This window comes from Aythya marila (assembly GCF_965140915.1).
Source record: "Aythya marila genome assembly, chromosome: 10".
In the NCBI taxonomy this organism is placed as follows: Eukaryota; Metazoa; Chordata; class Aves; order Anseriformes; family Anatidae; genus Aythya; species Aythya marila.
Window position 1 is genome coordinate 6,220,248 of NC_139051.1, and position 21,536 is coordinate 6,241,783.

Consider the following 21,536-nt stretch of genomic DNA (forward strand, 5'->3'; position numbering starts at 1 on the left):
GGACAGAGCACAAGGTGTTAGGAGTTGGAATATGGGAATGGGATCTTATGTGCATGTTCCACGTATTCATTATATCCTAAAAAATAGCCAAAAGATGGGGCATTGCCCCAGGGCAGATGTAACTGGTGAACATAAAGCATCCTCTGGTGCATGGTCCCAGGGCAGGTGTATCACCCACAGCGCACAGGATGGCTCCCAACTCTGCAGCTCAAGCCTAGATTAGTTGTTGGGGTCATTTGTGACCATGATCTTTTGTTAAGGTCATTATGAAAAACAGCCTCATGTTTGAACCTTAGAATAGCCCAAAGTTACTACTATTAATATCTGTGGTAGATCGACGGTCTCATGGCACATGGCAAATAAAGCACATGTCTGCAGAGGCAGTTCCTTTGTTAGGCTTCTCAGGCTGAGCAGATTTCAAACGTAAATAACTTGCTGAGTTAAAAGTTTTTTTTAGCATATTGGACTTTCCTGCCTAAAAATGCTAGTAACTGCAATGTAGTTTGCTCAGGGGCGAGTAAAAGCGAAGTTGCAACTGCAATAAAAGCAAATTAAAGTATTTATGAATGTATAATCCTCTGTTCATTTCTCCTCTCTCCAAAAGCTTGAAACTTTGATACAGTTTGGTGACAAAATTGCAGAAAATGAAGAGATATCAGCGTGTCACTGTTTCCAGACTTTCTACTTTGCCCAGTTAGTCCTCATTATCAGTCCGTAAGTGTCAGGTGCTTTGTACTGGTCCTTAGCTCGGTGCTGCTTCCTCAGAGCACAGTCTGCCCCGCTCGCCTTTGCCTTCACAGCAGCAGCCACAGACAGATGCACAGAGAGCAGTAGGAGCAGGAACAGGGGCAGAACGGGCTTTTTAAAGTACGGTGCCGTAAGTGCTTTCAAAATCCATTTTGTTTACCTTCAAGCGTCCTGGAAGGCTTGAGAACAGGCAGCGTCTTTTAGGTCCTCTGCGTATAACAAGGCGAAAACTGTTTCAGCAGAGGTGTTAAAAAGTGAACGTGGTTCAAAGCCCGGGGACTAAAACATCAGTTTTGCCATTTACCTTCTGCTCTGCGCGGTGCTTGGCACTTCCATCATTGCTTCCACTGGCAGCGCAAGGAGCGGTGCGTAATTCAGAGTAAAGAACCACCAGTGTAAACAGTGCTCACTAAAGTGGGATCCTGCCATGTCGGGGTTGGAAAAGATTAGCAAAGAATCTCTAGAAGGCGCATTTTTAACCGAATAAAAGCTGGCTATACGCTGGATTTTCTGATATTTTAAACCTGTGTTAAATTCCCCAGGTAATTGCAGAGATGAACAATAGGGATCACGTTAAGAGTTCTGATCTTACTGTTGTAAAAACCGCCTTGCTGGTGGTAGGCGGGGTGGAAAATCTGAATGCTGCTTATTAAGGTAGACAGGAAAATGATCAGTCATGCCTTTGGATGAAACAATCACTTAAGAGGCCCTCCTCCCTTCCAAGTGTGTGCATAACTCTTGCTTGTTAACAGGAATTCCACGTGAATATTGATTGGGAGTAAGTGGTTGGGTGAGTACATGTTCTGCCTGTCAAACCATTTAATGTTCAATTGCACATCGGGGAAAATGGCAAAGGCAGCTGGAAAATGAAAGAGGAGAGCAGGAGCACGCAAGGGAAGAGAAGTGTTTTAGTGGTCAAGGATCTGAAGAGAAAAAGTTGGGGAGAAGGGAAGAAGAGTAAATGGCAAAAGAAAGAATCTGAACGGCTCATTGTTTTTAGGTTTAAAATACCCTCCCCAATCCAGTGCATACTGCAGGTCACACTGCATGGGAGCAATTGCTGCTTGAGGGTGAAGTGGGGCGTGATTAGTATAAACAGCCAGGGAAAGGGGCCGGACTTGCTGTAGTTTTTCAGTGACCTGGAGAAAGAGCTCCTTTCCTTACTGAAGCTTTTTGCCCCCCCCCCCCCCCCCCCCGATTATGTTCCTGGGACAGACTTCTTTCTTTTCAACGTAAGAGGAACTGAAGAAGTCACTGGTCCTATTAAAGTGACTTGAAGAACTTACTGGCTAAGTGGTGGTGAATGCTTTTGATTTTGACCATTGGTTTTCCAAGATCTGCTCTAGAGAAGCTTGTACAGCTATTATTTTATACCAGCCTGGGTTAGCACCGTATCAGTTCTGCTTCAGAGCTCAATTTTTCTTCCCTGGATCTTCCGAGATCTTGTTCAGCAGTTTCCCAAAGCCATCCTTCCTACTTGCCATGCTGTATTAACAACAAGGTGTCTAATTTTTTTTAAGAAGAGCCGTTTTCTTTCCTAGCTTGGCTGTTGCTTTTCCACACAGGAGCTATTCCTTCTTGCAGGCTGAACAGTCTCAGTGAGTGGAGCTCCCAGCGAAGCCTGCCCAGAGGCTATCCCTGCTCTGGCGACCTTGCTGACAAGACAGATAAGCCCTTTCAACAGAGCACAAGTGTGTGTCATGTTGGAGCAGCCTAACCAGCCAGCCTATCTACATCTATAAAGTGTTAACAGGAGTTTGCTTGGCCAGTTAAAAGCGCGTGTTCCTCCAACCACTGCCTTCTGTAAGGGTTTGCTGCAAGCGCCGTTAGACTCTGAGAGGTTCGTGGTCTTGCAGAGCAGACAGATCAAAAATACTGTCCTTGATTTACCTGCCTCAGCGTCAGGGTCACAAAAATCTTGTGTGGTTAAATTCACCTGCTTGTTGTGCTCCTGTCAGAAATGGGCAGAGCCTGTGTCACGTCCTGGTGGCATTCAGGCACCAACAGTGCATGCTATCGAGCCGTCTGCATGCAATTACAGTTTGGATTTATGTCCCAGCATCACGGGCAGAGTCATTACATTTGGTTTGCACTTAAATTGCTTTTCCACTTGTGTATTTTCCCCTCCTCGCTCCTGTGGAGAGACAAAAGCAAAACAAAGCCACCCACAAAACATATGCACTCGCTAGGCTGTGGTGGATCTTCCTTGCTTTGATCATTTATTACACAAAGAGGAACTAAAATCAGCATCAGGATTTGAGGATAAAAGTGCCTACATGCCGTGTGATCCTGGGCCCTATTGGCTTTCAAATGAAAACGCTACCCGTGTTGATTAGATGGAGGCTTGCAAAAACTTGCTTGCAGTGACAACAAAAAGGAGATGCTGTCTGTGCCGGGGATGGGGCAGGGTGGCTGTCCCATCAAACAGCCTGTGCAGTGCCCCACAGCCTCATTCACATAGGTGGTGCAGAGCCACGTGGTTCCCTGCATTCTTGTATGAAATCTGCCATTTACCTCATAGGACTCTTCCTTCTATTCCCGTAGAACATTTCGGTTCCTTCTCAGCAGAGCCTCTGCTCTCCTTTTCGTCCTTCCTTAGTGCTTGTTCCAGACAGAGGCTGGGGACTACGAGGAGATGGAGGGTGCTGAGAGCAGCGGATGGGTCTGAGAGCTGGAGAAGAAGGGGGTTAAACGCTGGCCCAGCTGTGCTTGCTCACAAGCTGGTTGTTTCAAAACCACCATCGATTATGCCCAGTGGCTCAGAGGTGCTTGCCCTCCTCGTGCCAGGGCTCCGGCCAAGAGGTTTCGAGGTGGAGCTGCGCACAGGGAGGCAAGGTTGCGCTCTGTGGTGTTGAGCTCAGAAAAGATAAGGCAAGCTCCTCACGGTGAGGTTGTGACAAACAATGAGAGATGCTTGACGCAGCGTTTTTGTGGGTCTGTTCCCTTTGTGAACACATCATTTAAAAAGCCCGTTTGGAGTGCTATCTTCGTGAAGCATCATGCAGGAAGACCGGTGCCTGTGGAACCACCCTGTTGCTGGTGGGGGGACGGCTGTGCCCGTAACAGGGGCGGGCTGGTCTTCAGGAATCTTCATTTGCTTTGATGTCACAGCAGGTTGTGTAATGTGCTGAGTCGATAAGGCAGCCTCTGGTTTTAAAGATGACTAACCTCTAATCCTGCCTGCCCCACACATTTTACTCTGCTAATAGATCAAACGCTGAAGGTTTAGGACATTGCAAAAAAATACCCCAAATCATATTGTGGCAAGTCAAAGAAGTCTCGTGAGAGTAAAAGAAGTCTAGTGAGAGAGGGAGAAAGCTTTTATAAAATTATATCACTCACCTCAGTGGATCTCATGCACAGCATAAGGTTATCTGACAAACAGAAAGTTTAAATAAATGTTCTCAATGAAGAAATATCCAGAGAGGATATGTATGGTTTTGAGCCCCACGTCTGTCCCAGCCTTTGTGCTCCTCCATCCTAAAGCACCAACACAGGCCAGGAACGTAACCAGGTGAAGGAACACCCTGTAAGTACATCAGCAGATGGAGAAATGCCTTCAGACTTCCTGCCATTGTTCGGTACGGCTGGAATAGCTCTGTCAGCCTGTTCTGTACAATTACATATGATGGTTTTAAGTGAAAACAGCCTGAAACGGTCACAGATTGTGTTTGCTGCGCCTTAGAAAGGCCTTGTTCTGCAGGAGAAGTAGCGAGAGGGAAGATCCTGACGCAGTCTCAGACAGACCATGTAAGTCTTTAAGGGAAGGTTGGGATGCCTGTAAACCCCGTGCAGTTTTCTTTTCCCCCTCTCTTTTTGTGTCTGACCCCAAAACGTGGTGGCTGCTTGGCCTGCGGCTGCTCTGCTCTCGCTGCGCATGCGGCCGGCACCTGAACAAACAGAGCTGGAGCTGCGGCGGCCCTGGGGCTCCGCCAGGACTCCTCGGGGAAGGAGTGATTCAGAGCATCTGAGAGAAGTGGGGGCTGCTTCCATGCGTCCTTGCTTCCTGCCCAGAGAATAACGCGCGCGGCGTTACTTTGGAGAGAAAAAAAAGCGGGGCTGTTCGCTTAAGCAAGCTCAGCACATGTTGGGATGGCTAAAAATGTACCTTCTTGTCGGGGTACCAGACCTTGAGTCTGATGCATGATGCTGGTGAGGCTGAGGTGGCAGTGCAAAGTGGCAGCAGCTTTCTCAGGGCAGCTGGGAAGCTCGAGGGCTTAGGGCTGAGCTTTGGGCAGCTCAGGCTTTCAGGGGAAGGTCTCATGCACAGAAGTAGAGGACAGCATGCTGCGGGTTTCCAGCTTGTCACCTGCACATTCGCCCCGTTCTCCGTTGCCTTTCCCTTGCAAGGTAGAACTTTTACAAGTCCTGATACAACAGAGGAATTTTTTTTTGATTAAAAGTCTCTGGCAGAGCGTTTTTAGGAGTAAAATGTTAAGATCATGCAAGTTTTATGCTGATAAACTATACAAATTGAGTCACAACAATGTTCTCTATCCGTATTTCCATAAGAGGAATCACTTGGGACTGATTTTAAGTTACAGAGCATAATGATGTGACAGGAACAGAAATGTCTCTCTCTCTGCCACTGTAAGCACTACCACATTTTCCAGATTACGGGCTGCTCTTCATCCTTTCAGGGCAATTGCTCAGGCAGCTTCCACCGGGAAGCTGTTTCTGTGTAGTGAACAGCGGGGTGAAATCAGATGGCAGGTCTAAGGTGGGAGTTTAGGAACCCGTATCTTAAATCTTCTTTAGCGTTTCTAGGAAGATTGATATTAAATCTCTGTCTTCTCTGAATTGAGAAGGTGGAGGAGGAGGAGGGCAGGTAATTCCAGGCATCACTTAGTCACGGTGTGTGTGAGCCGGTTTGTGTTACCGCGTCTTTGATCTCGCTTCTGGCCGTGCCCTCTCTGCGTGGCCTGTCTGTGACACCGAGCCTCGCATGTCCTTCGGTAGCAAACCCCATAACTCTTTCTGGCTCCAGCACTGTGTTTTTTTTGTTTCACTGCTTTCCCAGTATGGAAATATTAACTGAACTCTGGACTTCTCCATCTCTGGCTGTAGCCTTGTGATCTCGCTTATATGCTCCGTTTGAGAGTGTGCTCACGTTATTAATAGAGCCTTACCGAGGTGTGGAGCCTCTTTTGAAGCTTGATTTTATTTTTGATGCCTATAACAGGTGTGGGTTTAATAGGTTTGCTGTATTAAGGCTTTCTTTTTTTTTCGGCGAGCCCAGCCAGCCCTGTAAGCTGACACGACATGAAGGCCAGGCATGTGACTGCGCCCTGCCTCTAGCCTCACTTCACACCATGCAGTTGTGCTGCAGGCTCCCAGCAGCCAAGGCAGACTTAATTCAAGCTTTGTCTAAACCAGGAGGGTTTTGTGCCGATTGTATTTAAATCAGGCTGAGCAAAGCCCCTCGTGCATTCCCATCTGAGGGGCTGCTTGCTTTGATTTTCCGCTGTCAGCTTTCTAATGGGCAGCTGCTGAGGGGAAGTAAATGTGGCTCGAACAACAAAGGGAGTGTGTTTGCACTGCTCTCTGCATCGATTTCACAGAAGAGGTTTGAAGCCATGGTCTAAATTAAACTGATTAGTGTACTCCAAAGGACAGGCTTGCTGCGAAGAGGAAGGTGAATTCTTCTCCTATTAGGTCTACTGGAAAATGTTTCACAGCCTGTTTATCAAACAAATATTCACAAAGACGCTTCGAACTAGGAAACCCACCGGGATTAAAGTGTAACTTTACCTCTAAAATACAAGCTGAGATTCCTGGAAATGCTGCAAGCTTTTGACTTTGCGCCACCTGTTGTTTTCCTGCCACCCCCTTCGGCTCCCTCCCGACTTAGAGCAAACCCAAACACGCTTTGCTTCGCTGGAACATTTTGCTTGTTTTTCCTGTCTCTGAGCAGCCTGGAGAAGCGCAGAGCACGCGTTTGCTTCCCGACGTTGTCCGCATCGGCTCGGTTCAGCAAAAGGCTGGCTGAGGCTAACCCAAATCCCCTGTAGCCCCTAGGGGTCTGCTGGGGAGCAGGGCAAAGCACAGGGGCTGAGGGGCTGCGGCACCTCGGGGTGTGGATGAGGGTCAAGAGGTGGTGGCTGAAGGCTCAGTTCTGCTGACCCAAGGAGCTGCCACGTGCGTGCAGCTCGTGGTGTTAAACCCACCCAGCGCTGGCTTCGAGTCACCTTGGTGTACAGCACTAGGTTGTTACGGCCCATCTGCTTTAGCAAATGGGTGTCTCCAGGAATGAGGTTACCGAGCTGGGAAAAGAAACCCTTTCAGCTACATCCTCCCTCATTCACGAGCAAACCCTCGTGGACTCGGGCTCCTCAGTCCCTGGGATTTCTTTTTCACCGGAGCAGCTTTCACTCCAAGTCCTTGGTCCTCGGCGAGGCAGTCGTGCAGCAGCTGAGGCCGGCAGTGCATTCCCACGCAGATGGATAACCCAGAGGTAGAGAGGGGTTAAGAAACTTGCCCAAGGCGGATGAGTCAGTGCCAGAGCTGGGAATAGAAAGTAAAGAGACTTGGCTCACGCTCCTGGCTCTAATTGCTCAATCTCGCGTTGAGGCCTTGTCATCTTATACTCTTGAGGTAACGCTGGCCCAGGCGAGGCGGGGAAATCTGTTTCCAGGCTGTGATACCTAAGGAGAGGGGAGAGGAAAAGACACCTGGAGGCAAATTGGTTGTGGAAGGACCAGTAATTTGTGCTTTAAAGCCTGGTCCAGCAATTGGTACTAAAACCTGATCTGTCACCTTTGAAGCCGAGGAATTGTAAACCAAGGAGCGAGCCGGTAAAAATCCCGGCCTTGTGCAGTCAAAGGAGAGAGGTAAAGTTATAACTTCATCACTCGTCTTCCGTCTGTAAAACACCTTTGTGATAAGAGTTGGGAACAAAGGGAAACAAGCTGCAAGGATCCGAGTACTAACAGGAAGGGTTAAATCACATTTCAGCTCTTACTGTAAGAATGAAAAATGAAATGTAATCAAGCTAGCAGAAGGTTTGGACTACGTTGCGCTCATATCACATGCTGTGTATAGGAAAAGTCAGCAGGGCTGCTTTTGTTTGAAGTGCAGTGCTTTGAGAGGGTGCAGTACTTTGCAGCAAACTGTCTGACATTCCCCAGCTGGGACTGGCCCGGGATGGTGTTTGGAGCCGAGAGCTACATTTGGAGTCAGCCCATGTTTGAAGGAGACAGGGAGAGGGAGAGAAAGCAGCCTGTTGTTTTCCTGTGTGAAATAACGCATCCATCTCATCTGCCAGCTGCAGCGCAAGCAAAGCGAGAGGCAAATGGACAGGAGTCACCTGGAAACTGCGAGCGTGGCTCAGACAATATAGCTCTTTCCTGCCCTTTCCTTCCCTTCTTTAACTCAGTCCTCTGGGAAGGGCTGGGAGATCTGGCAGGCAGGCAGGCTGGATATAAGTTGAGCAACTAAAGCACAGAAATATTAATACTCCAAAAAAATAACATTGGCTTCTGAGGAACAGCTCGTGTCCAAACTCACTCCGTGCTCTTACAGCCTCAGCTGCCCCGCGCAGGATTTGTCAGGTAGTTTATGGATTCTTCGTGTTCATTTGTACAAGCCTTCATTTCCTGTGCGTTTACAGCCAGGTTCAGCTCAGCCATCGCAGCCCAGATGAGATCAGAGTTGAACTCGCAGCCCCTTCTTCAGCAGAGCTCCGAAAGCGTGTTGGGCTTTGCTTTCGCTGATGTCTGCGGCGAGGTACTTCCCTGACTCAGGTCGCACACGCTCATTTAACAGCCTCTGTTATTTTGAGAAGGAAAAAAAGCTGGAAATTTTTGAACTGGCGAGTTTTACCTATCGAGGCCTTGCAAAAGAAAAACCAGTCCTTACGGAAATTAAATTCTTCTCACCCGTGCGCTCAGTTAATGGAGGACACAAAAACCTGGGCACAGCGAGTTTCCCTGTTTCAGTCACCCTGTTAACAAGCCCACAGGAGCTCTGTTCCTCTGTGTGGCGTGGACATGAAAATTCAGCCTTCATTTCTAGCTGTGAATGAATACTGGTCATATCACTGCTTTTTGTACTGTTCGTGCCTGCAGAGCCTGCGTGCCCATAACCCCAGAGTAAGCGCTTTGTGGGGACTTAAGCTATGACTTCCCTTTGATTTTCCCGAGGCCTTTTTGCACCATATTAGCAGAACATTTCTGTAGTGGTGTAAAATTTGTCCTTAACGACTTGTGAGCCTGCACTGAATTAAATAAGTAGCATTTAAAGTCCTAGCAGCGTTTCTGGGGCTATTTCCCCGGTGTGAGCGAGCATCGGGCGCTGCTCGGAGGGTGAGTCTCCAGAGAGCAAATTGTCAGGGGGATGCGGTTCATGGCCTCTTTCTGTTTCCAGCACCAGCACAATTGGTAGCGAAACAGTCTGGTTTTAGTAGTGGGGAAGGAGAGATCAATGTGGGGAGCAGGACCCTTGCTACGTGCTATAGGAATTTTTGGGAGCTTGTCTGAACACCTGGGTGAGGCTGGAGGAGACCGGCTCCCAGACACCCGGCAGCTCCAGTGCCTTGAAGGCTGCAGTGGGCTCAGGGAGCAGGTTTTTGTTTCGGAGAGCTGATGCTGTGTCGGGAGAGCCAGGGCATCCCAATTTGCATTCGAGAGCGCTTTCAGTGGCGGCTGTCTCTTCTTCTGGTTACGCAGCGGGTAGGCAGCCGGATTAAGCCCCGGTACTTGTCTGAACCCTCTCTGCTATCTCTTATTATTCAGCAAGTTCTCAAGTGTCTGCTGAGCGTCTCTATTTGGAGTGCCTCACTCGCAGCCTTGCCAGGAATATCAATGACTGGTCTAAATTCACATCAGGCATGTGCTCTACTTCTGGTGACTAATGCACAATGAATTTTTTTTTAATTGGTTACTGTTCTCTCCGCTGATTCAGGCCAGAAAGGAGTCAGAGGAAAGGACTCGGGGGGTTTTTAGTTAGACCTTGTTGAGTACAGATGAGGTCCAAAAGGTAATTAACTGTTTGACAGCTGTGGAGATCTTGAGGAGAGCTTGCAGTGCCTCCTCTAAAGAAAAACATCAGATTGAGTCCTTCAGGCTGGTGCTGATAAGGCAGCAAGTGCAGAGGATTGTTACAGGGTCTGATCCTGTAGGCAGTGCTTGGGCAGAGCTCGCGGTACTGCGGAGTCATCCTAATCACACAGTGGGACAGAGGTGGCAGAAGATGAGGCAATGTTTGCAGGAACAACCCGTCTTACAGTATTTCTGTGTGTTACAAATCATTGTAAATAGTCCAAAGCTGAGTGTTTTCAGAAGAATCCCTAGGAATTAGGGAAGCAGTGTTTTGTAACCTTTCCTGAGACTGTATGTGCTTACCTGTTTCTTGCAGACAGCTCTGAAAATCCCATCCTCCTTGTAAAAACATGGGCAGTTTGCTTAAACTGTTGCTCAGCGCTGTTTGCCTGCAGGATTAAAATCCAGCCCTCCAGAGTTTGCATGTAATGAATCCGATTTGGAAGTGCAGGCTTGTAGGAGAGCAAGCCCAAACGACTGGAAGGAGAACAGATGACTTGAGTCAGTACTTGTGGAGAAGGGAAAGCCTTGTACTGTAAGAGAAAAATTGTCCAGAAGCCTGCAAATGTCTGAGACCCAATCTCTGTAGTCACAGGAACAACATGGGGGTTAGGGAAGGTGTCCCTGGCGTGGTTTTCTCCTAGGAGAGCTGCTAAAGACGTGCTTTAAATCACCACGTGTGAACTCAGCGGCCAGCCCGAGCGCCTGCCGCAGCCTTGCTAGTCGCTTTGTTTTTCCAAGAGAACTAAACTGTCTCCATTTCTCCTCCTGACCATTTCAGGCATCACAACAGGATCCGTAGCATTGAAGCAAGTCAACTGAAGCCCTACGTTACCCTGGAAACGTTGGACCTGAGTTTCAATGACATCACGGAAATCCGAAACGGCTGCTTTCCACAGGGACTTCACATAAAGGAGCTGTGAGTTTTTCTTGTTGGGAACTGCTTTTGTTGAGTTACCACAGCAGAGAAAAGGGCCTCAAACCTTCTTTAAAAGAAGGAAAGGGAACGACACAAAAAGTATGGGGTTATTCATCAGGATTTTAAGTCCAGAGGAGAATCAGATGGCAGCACATTGTCCTCACTGTCAGGTTATTTATTGAGCTTTTTCATTTGGGTTTCTGGCGTACCCGTAAAGAATGCAGATTATTGTTTGTGTTGCACGGGAATGTTGCAGCAGTGAAAAGCTGGAATTCATCCTCCAGGTGTTGGTGTTTTCACTGGAAGCCTAGAAGCCAGAGCTGTCTCCAGCAGGACAGTATCTTCTTCCCCAGTGGGATCTGTAGGTGCTGCTTCCTAGATCAGCCCCTTTGCATCTGGAAGGGGGGAGGGTGAATGATTATTTCATCATTACAGTTGAAGCGGTTATTGAATGAAATCTCAGTGGCTAAGAACAGAAATCTCTCACTGGTAATTGGAAGAAAAAGGGGGGGTAAGCAGAGTAATGACCTCCCCACAGAGCTTTTGGCCTATTCAGAGAAACATAAAGTGAGAGTGAGCTGTGTTTTAGGTAAATTTGAAAAGGTGCACACAGATGATTTGCTTCCATTAAAGTTTGCACAAAACTTACTGCCTCTGGTTGTAAGAGGATATAAGAGTGTGTGTTGTACCTGATGTTTGTTTGTTAATTTATAAGAACAGCCTCTGTGCTAAGACCAGAGTGCGAGGAAGAAAGAGCCCTGGGATAGATGCTAAGGGAAAAATCTAAAGAAATAGGGAATGGCTGGAGTCAAACTGCACTAGAATATTCTCTGGTTTCTGGCTTCCACTCCAAACTTTCTGAAGCAGGAGGTTATAGGGGAGCTCTTGGGAATTGCACTGCACTTCTCCACATTCGTCACAGGGCTCTGGGAAAGGCACTGTGCTTTTTGTGCAGCCAGAAATCCGAGGGAACTGAAGCCACCTCTGTAATTTCACCAGCCTGTCTGGAGACCAACTAAATGCTGATAAAAGGAGATTTCTGACAGAACAGTTCATTTTTCTGCTGTGATTTATTGCAGCTACCTGGGGAGCAACAGAATCAGCACCCTGGAGCCTGGTGCTTTTGATGGTCTGTCACGGTCCCTGCTAACACTTCGTCTGAGTAAAAACAGGATCACTCAGCTTCCTGTCAAGGCGTTCAGGCTACCCAGGCTAATACAACTGTGAGTAGAAATGGGTGTTTTAATTAAACTTAGCCATGCTTTATGGAGACAAAATGCCCCTGAGAATACATGCACCAAATGTCACCCTTCCTTACCTGCTATTTAAAATTTAGAATAAGCTATGCACTGGTGCCCTGCCAGCACTGAGTAAAACATACTGGGAGAGTCCTTTTTGTCTTGTAGCTGTTGACCTTTCAGGCCATTCTTTTGGTCAGGTGGGGAGGGATGGGAGCAGCAGCAGGCATCAGCATCTTGTGCATTGACAGGGTAAGACAAATCCATTCCCCTGAACACTGCTGGCGTCTGTGGTGCAAGAGAGGTTTGGAAGGATGCGTCTGTTGGGAGTGACAGAGCTCAGCCACCATGTTAGGTTTTCAAGACCACACAGGTATCTTTATGTGGCAATAAAATAGCAACGGCGGAAGGTTGTTAAACTGCAGTGATATTTGGGCAGAGAAAATAACACTCTAGATGAGTTAACACACACATCATTATTGTCCTGCCTGCAGTCTGTAGGGCAGGAGCTGCATGGAGACACACAGACATCTGCAACTATAAAAATGCTTTATGTGTAAATAGTAGCTCTAATTGCTTAACTTTTCCCTTCTGCTTTTTCTGCTGGAGAAATGGTCCCAGCCTGTGACCTGTTGTGGTCTTTCTGTCAAATTTGATAGGCAAAAGATCAACTGCTGTCTATCAACAAAAACTACACAAAGGCTGTTGGAACTCGCGCCTCTAAACGGCAGCCTTCTGATTGAGAAGCAGATCCTTAAACCAAGACGTGTCTAAGGAATGGGTGTGCATCTGTGCTGGCATACTTGTAGGATTCATAGCCAATTTGGGATTGAACAGTGTAGGACAAGAGCATGTGTGTCTTAGGAGTCTGTTGCCTCTCAGCTGGAAATTGCTGTCCATTAGCTGAGAGCTTGTAATACGCTGTGTTCATCTGCGTCCTGTGCAAACGTGTAATAAACCAAGGGTCAACTCAATCTATTTGGGAGCAGTTTTCCCTAGAAGTTAGAGTGATTGGTATTCTTAGACTCTGGGACAGTCTCACAGCTGGTTGTTTAACCCTGTGGATAAACAGGAACGAATAGCAAGCTATACAGACTTGATGTGTTGTAGAATTTGTTGTGTAGAGTTCTTTTTCTGGCAAGGCATAGCTCAGTCTAGGAAGTGCGTTATGGCAACAGTCTTTATGCCTAAAAACTTTCTAATTGCTTACTTGACTTTAATTACATTCAACTTCAGTGCAACCTCAATGTTGTTTTTTTAAGCTTACTTTTTTAAAAAAGTAAGCTTGGAGTTCGTACGGCTTCGTCATCTTTTCCAAAACAATTTCTGATGTGGTAATCTTCATCATTTTGTTCAACACAAACACCAAGCAGGGAACTACCCTTAGGTTAGTCTTGCATTTGCAAAAAGGACATCCATTTGCAAAGCTCTATCTTCAACTTCAATGCGTTGTGTCGGTGAACTTCTCTACGGCCATTATGGAACTGGGATTTCACCTGGCATGTCTGGATCTAGCAATCCATGATACTGTTTGATATGGGTTGGTGAAGCGTGCTGTGATGATGTACACATTGCTATTCTGGGAAAAAAAAAAAAAAAAAAAAGGTATTCCCAAGCTTCCAAGCTTTAGGGGTTCCCACTAACACAGTGGGAAAAAAATGAAATTTAATGAACCAAGTTGGAGATCTTTGTATACACAGAATACTGACTGCCTCATTATTGGAACAACTTGTTTCAGTCTTTATTAGTTTCTTATAATAGGGAAAAATGTGAAATTTGTAAAGGGAACTGAAAGCTTTCCTTTCAAACTAAGCCATAAAGCTTCCTCTTGGGCTCCCAGTTCATACAGCACCCATTTGTTTCAGAGCACAGTTTTTACAAGTCCTGTAAAAACGGTGGGTTGTAAGGAAAACGATGCCGACATTTAGCTGTGTCTGTTCACATGGTGTCTCTGCTTGAGAGAAGGTGAAGTGTGAAAATTGATGAAAAGGATAAATGGCCTAAAAGATATTCAGAGAGAAGAGGTTGAAGAGGAATTGCTGCACTGTCTGTAATTCCTCTGTAGTGAGAGTCTGTCCCAGGGTGAGTTTATTTAAGAGATCACACCCAGCTGACTTCCCTGGCTGGCTCGGGGATTGAAAGTTTCCGGTGTGCTTCTGCTCTCTCTGGGAACGGTCGGTGGAGGAGTTGTTGGCATTGCTGTCCCCATTGTGTGCTGCGCAGACGATTTCGTGAGAAAGGGCTGGGATTTAATATACTTGTATGGCCTTGGTGATTTTAGGGAGCTGAACCGGAATCGCATCCGCCTGATTGAAGGCCTGACGTTCCAGGGACTGGACAGCTTGGAAGTCCTGAAACTGCAGCGCAACAACATAAGCAAATTGACTGATGGGGCTTTCTGGGGGCTAGCCAAGATGCAAGTTCTGTAAGTTGCGTTCTTTTCTCTTAAACAGCCTAGACTTCACCTGTTATCTTGTCCTTTTCTTCTTTTAGCAAGGACTCCCCTCAGAGTGCCAGTCCTCATGTTTCTTTCTATGTCCTGCATGCACAGAACTGCAGTGCTACAGCAGCCTTTGTCCCATTGCCCCACTGTCAGCTCAGTGCTCTGCCAGGTGTTCAATAAAAAAATCCAGTTTTTCAAGCTGTGGCAGTGTTGCTTTGTAAGTTTGATGATTTGAACACTCCTAAGTTCCCAACTGGGCTTTAAATGAAAGCCTTTCTGGCTCTGCAAATTTCTTTCAACTGATACATGGAAACTATGTGCTGCAGACCTGATTAATCTGCATCTTGGGAAACCTAGAAACCAAGCCGGCCTATCTCAGTGATGCGTTCTTTCCGTACAAGAGAGCACGCTGAACAGTCATGGCAGAGAAATGCTTGAAACTTGCAATGTGATTGGCTTTCAAGTGCGTTTGCGGGGTCACAAGTGATCAAGGCAGTGTGTTTCTGGAAGCTGCTGTCACACAGCTGAGACTCTGCAAATACAAACTCCGTTGGGATGCTCTAAGCCCAGTTTACATGCAGTGGAGCGTACCTCAGTCACACCTTGATCTGGGCTTTAAGCCCTCAGAATATACCAGCTTGGTACCTCGTGACTGTGATGGTGGCAGAGGGTTGTGCCTTTGTACTGGGAGGTTGTGTGGGAGTGCATGGTAGAAAGCCTTTTGCTGAGTGAATACCTTAGACCTTTTGCTTGTGTTGCTCTTGAATTTCTATCCTTTCTTGCACATGAAATGCCTACGCATGGGTGTGTCCACATAGGTATGTAGGAAATATGTGTAGGAATGGCTAAAACCCCAGTCCTTTGCGGAGATTCTTCGTTGTTGGGAATTCTTCAGCATTTGACCAGTGTTGCTTATCTGTCGATTCCTTCTGATTTTTCTCTACAGCCACCTGGAGTATAACAGCCTGACAGAAGTAAACAGTGGCTCTCTCTACGGCCTTTCGTCTCTCCACCAGCTCCACCTCAGCAACAACTCCATATCCCGCATCAACCCCGACGGCTGGAGCTTCTGCCAGAAGCTGCATGAGCTGTAAGTTGGTTTCCCTCGTGGTTCATTGGGCAGGGTTTGATGCTAATGTAACGCTGGCAGGCAAGGTAAGGACTCTTCCCCCATCACATGGCCTGCGGCTTCCACTGTAGTAACATGTAGAAATGCAGGAACTGCAGCCTCCAAGTGGTGCCCTTGTTATTCATCATGTTATGACCTTCAGAGCACCTGTTTAAAATACTTCTGCACCATATACGTTATTGTATACTGGAAGTGTACAGTGCCAAAAGACGTGGAGAGCTTGTGATCTGGGGCTTGCCAACTCCTTCTAGCTAGCTAGTTACAAGACATCTGCTGCTTGCCATATAATGACTGTACAGCCTGAAGGAAGTTTTGCTTTGTCCTGTGTATTTACAAAGAATATTCTTGGTTTTAACCAGCGGAGGTTTGGCCCTTTAAAGGCAGTTGTCCTTTCTCCTATTTACACTTTACCCTTCCTGTAGGGTTCAGTTGTTGAAAAGTAAATACACTGACTTTGCTCTCCTGAGATTTCCTGCTGTGAGTATGGTCTCTTTGATAAATGAAAGAAAGCCGTGCTGTTGTGGATAGCCCCACAAGGGCGCCTTTTGGGCCTGTGGCACTGCTTAATGCCTTTTTGAAGAGACACACATGGATGCTTGCAGTATTTACAGAAGTAGCTGTCATCCCCTCGGTGGGACTGTGGAAAGATTCACTTTTTTTCTGTGGAGAACTTGACACATGTGGTTAGTGGAACTGCAATTCATTCTGCTTGATGCTCGGAAATCTCTTGTTGAACATTGTTACGGGTTCTCCTGCCCACCAACAAGCAGTACAGTAAAGCAACGTCCTGTTTTCAGAGGCCTCCCTCTGGACTCAGACTAAGGGTCTGTAACTGCATACCCAGCTGTGAGTCCCTCACTTTTTGGCGTGTAGATTCAAAGGCAGTTGGACATGACACGCCATCCCACTGAGGTTAGAAGCTGTAGAATGAACCTGTAGTGCAGTGGCCAACTGGGATCTTTTGTTGAGCCCAAAATACTCATTCAAATGGGGATTTTTCTTTTGGCACAAGGAAATCTTTTGTTTTTAGTTTAATACAAATGTGATTGTTTAATTACCTAATTTTTCAAACTGTTGTGAAACTGCCCATGCCTAAAGGGCTCTTTTGAATAGTGCTGTAGACAGCCATAGTTCCTTCACGTGCAGATCTGCAACTGATATTTTACTGCGTTAAGGCAGTGTCAATGTAGATGTCTTCAAGAGAACAGATTAGAAACAACCACAGCCTGCTTAAGTCTGAAGCATCAAAAAGAGGGGAATCTACCTTGTTAAGGCACTCACAGCTAGATCCCTGGAATAGCCAAATTCAGATCACTACCAGATCACTACACTGATTTAGTAGTACAGCTCTGGGAGCTTTCTGCTTTGGGATCCAGTGTCTGGTGTCTGCATTGAAGGGATGGGTGCATCCCATCTGTGCCTTGCACTGCTCACGTTAAAATTCTCTTAGGGAGATCTGTGCTTGTCTCTTCTACCTGACACTGTCTTTGCAAACCCTTAAGATGTAGATGAAAGGTTGCACCTAGTGCCGAGTCCTTTCAATGTCACGTGTGGATTGGGATCTCCTACCACAAGCAGTGCCCATGGGCAGCTGTTCTGGCCTAGAGGAGCTTGTTTGGAGTCACTGCAGCAACCCGCTACAGGACTTTTTTGCCCCGGTGCAGAATGGAGCAGACTTGGAAAAGGGCTGGTGGTCGGAGCCACTGCGGCATGCTTGGCCTGACAAACAGGATTGTGCTAGAGTGTGGGGCCAGGGACGACAGAGCTGAGATCCGAAAGGTAATTATGCGGGTGTTAGCACACATCTCTGCAAAATATTACAAGCTGTTGCAGATGTTGCCTTTAGGGTAAGGCTGCTACAGAGAGCTATCAGATACCTGTAACTGAAACTCCCACAGCCAGAGAGTGCTCGTAGGAGAAGTCTGCTCTGAAATTGAAGGGTGAGGAAAGGAAGCGCTAGATACATCTAGACTGCCTCTGTGCGCTCCTTTGAATGTGTCTGTTACGTTCTTATTAAAAGATCTTTGCTCACCTCCCCTATTACTAAATCTGCTGGGTTTCAGTTATCAGACAGTATTGCCTCTGGTTGTACGGGGAATGAATTTCAAAGTCCTTGATTGACAAAAAGAGAGACCCAGACCTCCGCTGATCTGTGACGAGGGAGGAGACGAGCATCTGAAGAGTTGCCTCTCCTTCAGTTGTCAGGAGAAAACATGACTCCGAGTCTCGGTCTGATGCAAAATGCAACAAGAAAAGAGATCTCTTGCCTTCTCATGGGCACGAGAAAGGGCTGATTGTATTCGCCGGTCAGGTGCTAAGGCATCAGTATCATGGAAAAATCCACAGTGGGAGCATACAATTTCATCAGATGTAAATGATGAATCGGCTTCTGGGTCTTTTTCTTTTTTTTTTTTTCTTCAGAAAGGTGAAGAAGCCTCGCTTCTTACCTATGGTTCGGTCAGTGGGAAGGAAAGGAGGTAGATGTACCTGGTCCAGAACTGTCTGGCAGCAGGAGCTGCAGCTGCACAACAGATTTCCAGTTAACTGCTTCATGCATCGCTTCTGGCGGGCTGCTTTTTGGGTCACTCTTCCACTGCCTTCCCAGGCTGGAAGGACCGTGTGTAGGCAAGGTATTTCCATGTGTTTTTCCCAGTGATTTCTTTGGTAAAGAGACGAGAAGGGGCAGTGGCAGAGACCTGCTGGCTTCTCTCAACCCAGATAATCCAAACTGCCGAGGAGAGGAACGCAGTCTTTTGCAAACTGGCCTTTCCCACTGGCAGGAAGCAGAGACCGAATGTGTTGAAGGAAGCTGCTGCCAGGTGCTTCAGCCCCTGAAACCTCCCAGCTGGTTACAGCCACTGAGACAGACGCTGAAGGCTGCTGCTGTCCATCCGTCCTGGTGACGTCAGGAGGAACGGATGGGAACATGCTTTCACCAGTTGTAGCAGGAACCCTTCTGTGTAGAATCAAAAGGAGCTATTTTTTTTTCCTCAGCCAGGTTTAGAATTACTTTTGAACGCTTCTTTTTTTTAAGCCAAATTCTTTAATCGCAGGTGAGGACATAATTTTGACCAGATGCCAGTTCTTCATAACTAACACTACAACTTCTTTAGGAATGAAAATATGTTGTCCCATACCTTCCTCAAACTCATTAATCTTTGCTGATTTTTTCCAAAGCTTGCCCTCTGCCCACTCACACAGCTAAAAGATAGACAGCTCCTTTGCCAAGTAAATGACAGTCGCAGTGCTTAGGAGTATGTGTCTGTTTTGACTTAGGTTTTGGCTTTGCAGTGACTTTCATGCAAGCCCTAGACACATTTTTAAGCAGAGTTACTAACAGAAAGGACTAGAAAAGGAATTTGGAGGTTTGGAACTCAATTTTTTCTTGTTGCTTGTATAATAAAGGATTTCAGTGCTTATACAAAGCAGCACAACCCCACTTTTTGAAGTTAGCTGTCTGGTGCTTCACAGCTTCTGAAAGGACTTGTGCTCCCAGGTCACCAAGGTATTTTCTAAAATATGTATCTGCCCTATGTAGAGAGAGACATTTGAGAAAAAACACGAGAGGCAGGATGTATCTGAATGATAGCTTTATAACCCCTGCCCTGTAGGCAACTTAGAGCTGGTGACACTCGTGCAGGGCACCAGGAGCTGTGGGTGAGTGCTCCAGGCTGAGGATCACTGACCGGTGACTTTGCCCGTGGCTTTCCCCCTCATTTATTGTGTGAGGGGTGTGCAGTAGCAGGGAGCTTCCCATGCCCTACTCTCAGCATCCAGTCTCAGAAGCCTCATCTGCGCCTTGGCTGGGAGAGAAAATCAGCTTTCTCCTACCAGCTTCCAAACTGCAACAAGAGGAGCACTGAAAACAAAAACCAACAGAATAAAACCAATGGGAAGAGATGGCTGAAAGAAGCAACCCTCCAAGATTAGGCACTCGTAAGTGGCGATGATTTCAGGCAGACTGTACGCTCCCTGACAGAGGGGAGCGGGAGGGAAGGCGGCTGCTGTACGGTGGATAGATACCTCCTTCCTGTGGATGAAAGCAAGCATTCAATTGCCTTGTGGTGAAATGCTTTTGGCTCTAGACTCTGGTGGAGACACCCACGCCCAGGTGCCTGGGGCTGGCGATGCACAAGTGCGGACCGATAAGGCACCTCCTGAGTACTCAGGTCTGAACCCTGCCCAGGGTGCATGCGAACTTCAAAATCTTTCAGTCTGGCAGCACTCCCCACCTCGCAGGGCAGAGGGAAGACGGGGACTGCTTTTTCCTGTAAGCCTCAGAGGGTGTCCAAGCAGGAGTGAGGAGTGAACATGACCAGGACTAATATCCCTTGCTGATATCTCAGTGCTATGGGGCTAATTAAACCTGTCCTATATATCAGGGGGCTGAGGAGGGGTGCTGCTGCCGGGCCCTAACGTCACCATGCAGTCCATGGAGAAAGAGTAGCTTCTCCCCAGCATAACAGCATCTGTGTTAGGCTGTTGCTCTGATTCACTTCTGGAGGAGCTTCCCTCCTTCCCTCCCTCCAACTCATGCTCGTAAGACTTCCCTATAAGCGGGTGCCAAATGCCTCCTGCCCCATGGTATCATTGGGGAATATTTGCAGGCTGCAGTGTTATTTCCTAATCAGGTTGTTATGTACCCTCCCCGTATACATCGCCTCTCGTAAGAGTGTTGTGGGAGGCAGGCACTGGCTGGTGCAGAGGAGTTTGGAAACAGCTGGTTGGGCTGACGGGGCTGTTGTTTTTCTCCTCAGAATACTCTCTTACAACAACCTAACCAGGCTGGACGAGGGAAGCTTGGCAGACCTCGGGGGACTGCACGTACTACGATTGAGCCACAACTCCATCAATCATATTGCAGAAGGTGCCTTCAAGGGACTGAAAAACCTGCGCGTCCTGTAAGTTGCTCTCAGCTTGTCAGATAACGCAATACCCACCTTCCCTCTACAGTTTATGTTCTGCCAAACTCTTCTCCTTTGCTTTGGGTGCCTGTTTCTCAGCTGCAAACTCCCCTACACGCAGCTCCGTTGTCTTGAGCAGCTGTTGTGTTTACCCATTATTCAAATTCAATGAACTTCTATTTTTTAATTAAGAGTAGTAAATTGCAACTGGACTACTCACTGTTGTAGGGTGCTTTCGAATTAGGGAGCCCCAAAAGCTGCCGTAGGAGCTCCTGGCTGCTCCCCTCCCCTCTCCAGAGGCTGCCCGCTCGGCGCCTTCACCTGAAACCCCACCAAGTTCCCAGCACCCGAGTTACAGCACTGGCCAAGCTTCCAGACTGGTTGAGTTCAGCAGGCTGATTTAATTCTTCCTTCAAAAAGAAGAAAACACACTTTGATACCTTTATTCCTCTTCAGAAGCCCATTATGGTCTGGGTAATGAAAAGGAAATGGGAACAGAGAGATCTCCCCTCTTTACAGTACTTCTCGCATCCCACTCTTCCCTTTATTGAAGTTCACAGTGGAGGAAGTGACTGGAAAGTGAGTTTGGGTTTTGTTTGTGTCCGCCCCCCGCCTTTTTTTTTTTTTTTTTTAAACTTAAGCCAAAGCCTTTCAGCCACTGGGCATTCAGAAAGGGCCTTCTTGGAGGCAGCTGTCAAGACCGGAACTAAAGGTTTCCAAAGAAAAATGGAGGGGAAGGGGAGCTGGCCGGTCCCTTTGCTCGGCAGTGAATGTGGAGCCTCTTTTATGTTCAGGGCTGAGGGGGGAGGAGGAGAAGGGAGTGTGTGAGCGAGCTCTAATTTAATAAAGAGAAAGGCCCATTGGGTCCTGCACCTGGTGAAAAAGACCCGAGCATGCTTTAATTATGGCCCATTGTTGGGGAGCCTTTGGTGGGTGTGAAACTGCTGAAATGTGGAGCTATTCAAATAGAGGTCAGGCCTAGAGACCTCAGAGCACAATGATTAACAAGGCTGCGAGCATTCAAGCTCAGCCAGCCAGAAAGAATAGGAAATTGGCAACAGGGGCTGGGAGAGGAGTTTGAATACAAAGAGAGCCAGGCCAAAGTACCCCACTCTTTT

General features: G+C 47.3%; 1 protein-coding gene across 1 annotated transcript in view; it reads left to right on the forward strand.

Moving 5' to 3' along the window:
• The window catches only part of LRIG1 (leucine rich repeats and immunoglobulin like domains 1), an 87,057-nt gene that overhangs the window by 43,204 nt on the left and 22,317 nt on the right, over positions 1-21,536 (forward strand). Inside the window, exons 4-8 of the mRNA XM_082768129.1 lie at positions 10,567-10,704; positions 11,784-11,927; positions 14,224-14,367; positions 15,332-15,475; positions 20,272-20,415. Coding sequence (XP_082624255.1) covers positions 10,567-10,704; positions 11,784-11,927; positions 14,224-14,367; positions 15,332-15,475; positions 20,272-20,415 — 714 coding nt within the window. The remainder of the gene's footprint in view (positions 1-10,566; positions 10,705-11,783; positions 11,928-14,223; positions 14,368-15,331; positions 15,476-20,271; positions 20,416-21,536) is intronic.